The sequence below is a fragment of the Mustela nigripes genome, chromosome 5 (genome assembly GCF_022355385.1).
Source record: "Mustela nigripes isolate SB6536 chromosome 5, MUSNIG.SB6536, whole genome shotgun sequence".
Classification (NCBI taxonomy): Eukaryota; Metazoa; Chordata; class Mammalia; order Carnivora; family Mustelidae; genus Mustela; species Mustela nigripes.
In genome coordinates this window covers 28,953,469-28,959,819 of record NC_081561.1, presented here as the reverse complement: position 1 = coordinate 28,959,819, position 6,351 = coordinate 28,953,469, and the positions used below count along the sequence as shown (strand labels likewise).

At 43.5% G+C, this 6,351-nt stretch overlaps 1 protein-coding gene across 1 annotated transcript; it reads right to left on the bottom strand.

Annotated features, from left to right (window-relative positions):
• Nucleotides 1-210: 210 nt before the first annotated feature.
• LOC132018580 (butyrophilin-like protein 1) lies at nt 211-1,546 on the bottom strand. The gene is made up of 4 exons (XM_059401526.1): nt 943-1,546; nt 628-828; nt 362-382; nt 211-270 (listed from the first exon to the last, which is right to left on the bottom strand). Exons 1-4 carry the CDS (start codon nt 1,544-1,546, stop codon nt 236-238), a joined length of 861 nt encoding a protein of 286 aa, XP_059257509.1. The 3' UTR covers nt 211-235.
• Nucleotides 1,547-6,351: the final 4,805 nt, after the last annotated feature.

Below are 6,351 nucleotides of genomic sequence, written 5' to 3'. Positions count from 1 at the left end.
TGGGTAGGTGGGTAGATCAACCCAAGATGCACCACAGACTCCAGTGACCACCATCATTCCAGGTTTCAAAGCACTGTGTGCAAAAAAATAGCCCAGATGGGGAAAGCCCATGGAACAAGTTCTGCCTCTGGCCAGTTTCCACTTCTGCACCAGGGATGGGTCCACATGTCTCTGCATGAAACACAGAGGGGACACTATAGCTTAGGGGGTAAGAGACCCAAGGATATCTGGACAGTCACTCACCAGGCAGGTAAACAGATTTCCTCCAGTCTGCAAGGCAACACAGGAAACGGTGAGTTAAGAATCAGAATGTCTCCTACAAACGTGACACAGAAACTTCTGGGAAAAGGATGTAACATACCAAGATCTCCTTGGAGTTCATCTGAAAAAAGGTGAAAAATACTCTTAAACTCCCATCACTAAGAGCAGCAAAGACTGCACCTGAAAAACTCACAAGAGCATCTGTATGTCTCCTAGAAGATCTAACTCCAGACCCCTCAAGCCTCCAGAGCCCTACCTGTCCTCTCTGGTCCTCCTCAGCCCCCTGCTCCTGGCCAAGGGCCTACTGTCTGCTTCTCCTCTGCACCAGCTTCCACAAATGTTGGCCTTGGCCCTGTCCTGCCTTACCTCTGGCCTTCAGTGCCTCCTCCTTTATCTGCTGGTCCTCCTCCTGTTCTCTGTGTGGTTTCTCCCATTCCTGCATCTCCTGGAGCTTTGCAGTATGTTCTCTCATGATGTAAAAGGCAGCCCCAAGGAGTAGGAGCATCAGCACAGTCAGGATCACCATGAAAGCTAGCTTCCAGGGAGAACTCCAAGAGAAGAAGGGTTCTGTGCCCAGCCAGACACCCCATCAGGGCACTGCTCAGGACGGCCCAGCCCAGCACACACAGGGATCCCCAACCAGATAATCCCACCCTTCTAGGAGCGGGAAGTAGTACTGACCTGGGATGAACATGGCCATTGCCTTCTCCTGGCCCAAGATGGGGTTGAGGACTGAGCAGGTCACATTCCCTGAAGAGCTGTCCCTCACCACAAGAATTGCCTTTATGGTGAACAGCCCTTGGGCTTGGGTCTCAGAGAACGTCAGGAACTTCTCTCCACTTAGAGCTCTCCACTGCACTTGGGGCTTTGGGAACCACCCCGAGGCCATGCACACAATTTGAACCCATCCTTCTCTGGCTCTGTGATGTGCACTTGAGGGGCAGAGCCTGCACCTGAAGAGAAAAGCTGGAGAACCCAGGGAGGCCACCCAGAACCCAGAGATTCCAGCAGAACCTTCCTGTACACAACTCCAGGGAAGCATTGCATTTTGGGGGCTTCTTGGGGGAGTGATCCCTACAAGAATTAATGTAAGGGGTCCTGCCATGGGGATCATGGGGACCTGTGACAGGTCCAGAGGATAGGCACTGCTCCCTACCATGAGGGTGGGAATTCCATCACCCAGAGGGGTAGGAGGAATTTCATTCCATGATCCATCTTTCTCTGCTCTTCTCAACTCACACACTCTCCAGGGCATCTTCAGGAACACCCACTGCCACTCGGTCATCACTTCCACGAACCCACATACCTCCTGAGCTTGCTCCCTAATATCCACATCTCTGGTTTAGCTGTGCCAGGATTCCTCACAGATATTTCATGTTTGGCCCCATCTGTGACAGGATAATGAGGAAAATACCCCAATCTTTCAGTCTTCCTTACATCCAGCCAGCCCTCTGCCACATATTGTTAATGCCTTCACACTCTGCTTCTGGGCCCCAACCTGTGACTTGACTCAGCCCCTGAGAGTTCAGGGAATGGGACTCTAGCAGAGGTGGAAACTGCTTGTGCCATTGCCCTGTCCTCTGCCACAGGACAGACATCTTCAGGCTAGTGCAGCATTTCCAGCTGAAGCTGTCCTAGATTAACCAATAGCCACCTGGACAACACCAGCTGAGCAAACCCAGCCAAGGTTTACTGGCAGGACAAAATAGATTTAAAGTAAGAGGCTTATTGTCCCTGTTGCAAATAGGGAAAGAGAGTCCCTTCCCATCCTTTTTTTGTAACATTTACTTGAGGAAACTTGTAATTCTGGGTGTTTTCTCTAATCTTTGAAATGTATATAAGTACTTTAAAACAAACAAACAAAAAAACAAAGAGGTCTTTTGCCAGCTCTGTGATCCAAGAATGTGTTTCTCAAGGACCCAGGAGCCCTCTCTTTGAACTGCTCACACCAAGGAGGACAGCAGACCTCGCTCTCCTTTCTTTGCCAGGGTAGGAGCCTATCCTCAGTGGGCACCTTGATCCACATGTAAAATCACCGCCTTTCATCATGATGGGAGAATTGGTAATAAATAAATAAATAAATAAATAAAAACACTACTGTAAGTTTTATTTGTCTGCAAAGCTCTTCATCTCTCCTTCTATTCTGAATGATTCCCTTGCTGGATTCTTGGCTGCAGATTTTTTTTTTCCTTTTAGCACATTTGAATATATCACACGGCTCCATTCTGGCCTGCAGAGTTTCTGTTGAAAATTCCACTGAGTATATGTGAAAGTGTTGAATCACTATATTGCACACCTGAAATGAATATATAACACTCTGTGTTAACTACACTGGAATCATATTTCATTTTATTTTTAAGCTAGGAGAATTTGGTTTTCCTAATAATAAAGCCAATTAGCTAACTTACATGCTCACCCAATTCCTAGGTGGTGCAAATATTTGCACCACCTAGGACAAATTGTGCTGGCAAGTCCAGCTACTTGAGAGATCATAACTGTTGATCCTGAGAATGTATATAGAATGAGTTTTGTCTGCATATGGAAAAGATGAGATTTCTTCTGTCCTTGCATTTCCTTTTTTTTTTTTAAGATTTTATTTATTTATTTGACAGAGAGAGATCACAAGTACGCAGAGAAGCAGGCAGAGAGAGAGAGAGAGGAGGAAGCAGACTCCCCGCTGAGCAGAGAGCCCAATGCAGGACTCAATTCCAGGATCCTGAGATCATGACCCGAGCTGAAGGCAGTGGCTTAACCCACTGAGCCACCCAGGCACCCCTGTCCTTGCATTTCTTGATAGAATCTCTGTGATGTACAGCACATTGTAGTTAATGCTAATTTAATAATAAAAAGGAGCTTTCTTCCTACTACCCTAGAGACAAGATTCTGAGTTGAAAGATTATGGGTTTTTTTGGGAGATTTTGGGGGGTTCTTTTTTTGTTTTGTTTTGTTTTGTTTCAGCGTAACAGTATTCATTGTTTTTGCACCACACCCAGTGCTCCATTCAATACCTGGCCTCCCTAATACCCACCACCTGGTTCCCCCAACCTCCCACCCCCCGCCCCTTCAAAACCCTCAGGTTGTTTTTCAGAGTCCATAGTCTCTCTCATGGTTCACCTCCCCTTCCAATTTCCCTCAACTCCCTTCTCCTCTCCATCTCCCCTTGTCCTCCATATTATTTCTTATGCTCCACAAATAAGTGAAACCATATGATAATTGACTCTTTCTGCTTGACTTATTTCACTCAGCATAATCTCTTCCAGTCCCGTCCATGTTGCTACAAAAGTTGGGTATTCATCCTTTCTGATGGAGGCATAATACTCCATAGTGTATATGGACCACATCTTCCTTATCCATTCATCTGTTGAAAGGCATCCTGGTTCTTTCCACAGTTTGCTACTATAAACATTGGGGTACAGATGGCCCTTCTTTTCACTCCATCTGTATCTTTGGGATAAATACCCAGTAGTGCAATTGCAGGTTCCTAGGGGAGCTCTATTTTAATTTCGTGAAGATAGAAGACCATTCCATGCTCTTGGATCAGAAGAATAAACATTGTTAAGATGTCTATACTGCCTAGAGCATTTGTCATTCTGATCAAAATTCCACCAGTATTTTTCAAAGAGTTGGAGCAAATAATCCAAAATTTTGTATGGAATCAGAAGAGACCCCAAAACACTAAGGAAATGTTGAAAAACAAAAATAAAACTGGTGGCATTATGTTACCTGATTTCAAGCTTTACTACAAAGCTGTGATATCCAACACAGCATGGTACTGGCACAAAAACAAACACAAAGACCAGTGGAACAGAGTAGAGAGCCCAGAAATGGACCCTCAACTCTATGGGTGTCACGCTCTCCCTGCCTGCAGAGATGACGCAACACCAACACACACACAGGTCGATGCACAAGCTCTTGTTTATTCCCTGGTCGATCTTTCTCCTCCCCCTGCGGGGAAGTTCCCTTGCCTTATATAGGACATAACATCCAATCACAGAGGTGTTCACGTGAACAGGAGGTATCTAGAGCTTGTAGACAGTGGTGGCATAACAGCCAATCACAGAGGTGTTCACATGACAAGCATGAGGTCATGTGTGGCCAGGGCAGCTGTCCGTGCTGCTCGGGCTATGTAGCCGGCGCCATCTTAGGGGCACGACCCCGACATATGGGCAAATAATCTTTGACAAAACAGGAAAAAATATACAGTGGAAAAAATACAGTCTCTTCAATAAATGGTGCTGGGAACTCTGGACAGCTATATGTAGAAGAATGAAACTCGACCATTCTCTTACACCATACACAAAGATAAAATCAAAATGGATAAAAGACCTCAATGTGAGATGAGAATCCATCAGAATCCTAGAGAAGAACATAGGCAAGAACTTCTTCAATATCAGCCACAGCAACTTCTTTCGAGATATATCTCCAAAGGCAAAGGAAACAAAAGCAAAAATGAACTTTTGGGAGTTCATCAAGATCAAAAGCTTCTGCACAGCAAAGGAAACAGTCAACAAAACAAAGAGGCAACACACAGAATGGGAGAAGATATTTGCAAATGACAGTACAGACAAAAGGTTGATATCCAAGATCTATAAAGAACTCCTCAAATTCAGCACACACAAAACAGACAATCATATCAAAAAATGGGCAGAAGATCTGAACAGACACTTCTCCAATGAAGACAGACAAATGGCTATCAGACATATGAAAAAATGTTCATCATCACTAGCCATCAGGGAGATTCAAATTAAGACCACATTGAGATACCACCTTACACCAGTTAGAATGGCCAAATTAGGAAGACAGGAAACAACGTGTGTTGGAGAGGATGTGGAGAAAGGGGGACCCTCTTCCACTGTTGGTGGGAATGGATGTTGGTGCAGCCTCTTTGGAGAACAGTGTGGAGATTCCTCAAATTAAAAATTGAGCTTCCCTAGGACCCTGCAATTGCAGGGTATTTATTTATTTATTTATTTTGGGTATTTACCCCAAAGATACAGATGTAGTGAAAAGAAGGGCCAACTGTACCCCAATGTTTATAGCAGCAATGGCCACGGTCGCCAAACTGTGGAAAGAACTAAGATGCCCTTCAATGGATGAATGGATAAGGAAGATGTGGTGCATCTATACTATGGAGTATTATGCCTCCATCAGAAAGGATGAATACCCAACTTTTGTAGCAACATGGACAGGACTGGAAGACATTATGCGGAGTGAAATAAGTCAAGCAGAGAGAGTCAATTATCATATGGTTTCACTTATTTGTGGAGCATAGCAAATAACATGGAGGACAAGGGGAGATTGAGAAGAGAAGGGAGTTGAGGGAAATTGGAAGGGGAGGTGAACCATGAGAGACTATGGACTCTGAAAAACATTCTGAGGGTTTTGAAGGGGTGAGGGTGGGAGGTTGGGGGAACCAGGTGGTGGGTATTAGAGAGGGCACATATTGCATGGAGCACTGGGTGTGGTGCAAAAACAATGAATACTGTTATGCTGAAAAGAAATAAAAATTTTTTTTTAAAAATACACAACCTAACCCTACACACAAAGGAGCTGGAGAAAGAACAACAAAGAAACCCTAAACCCAGTAGGAGAAGAGAAATCATAAACATCAGAGCAGAAATCAATGAAATAGAAACAACAACAAAAAAATAGAACAAATCAATGAAACTAAGAGCTTGTTCTTTGAAAGAATTAATAAGATTGACAAATCCCTGGCCAGACTTATCAAAAAGAAAAGAGAAAGGACCCAAATAAATAAAGTCATGAATGAAAGAGAAGAGATCACAAACAACACCAAAGAAATACAAACAATTATAAGAACATACTATGAGCAACTCTATGCCAACAAATTTGACAATCTGGAAGAAATGGATACATTTCTAGAGACATATAAACTACCACAACAGAACCAGGAAGAAATAGAAAACCTGAATAGACCCATAACCAGTAAGGAGATTGAAACAGTCATCAAATATCTGGGGACTAAAAATATATGTTTATAAAAAATAAAAAATTTATAAAAAAAAAGACTGAGTTCTAAAAATTAAATATCTCACCATGAAAATGAAAAAAAAAAAATCTCCAAACAAA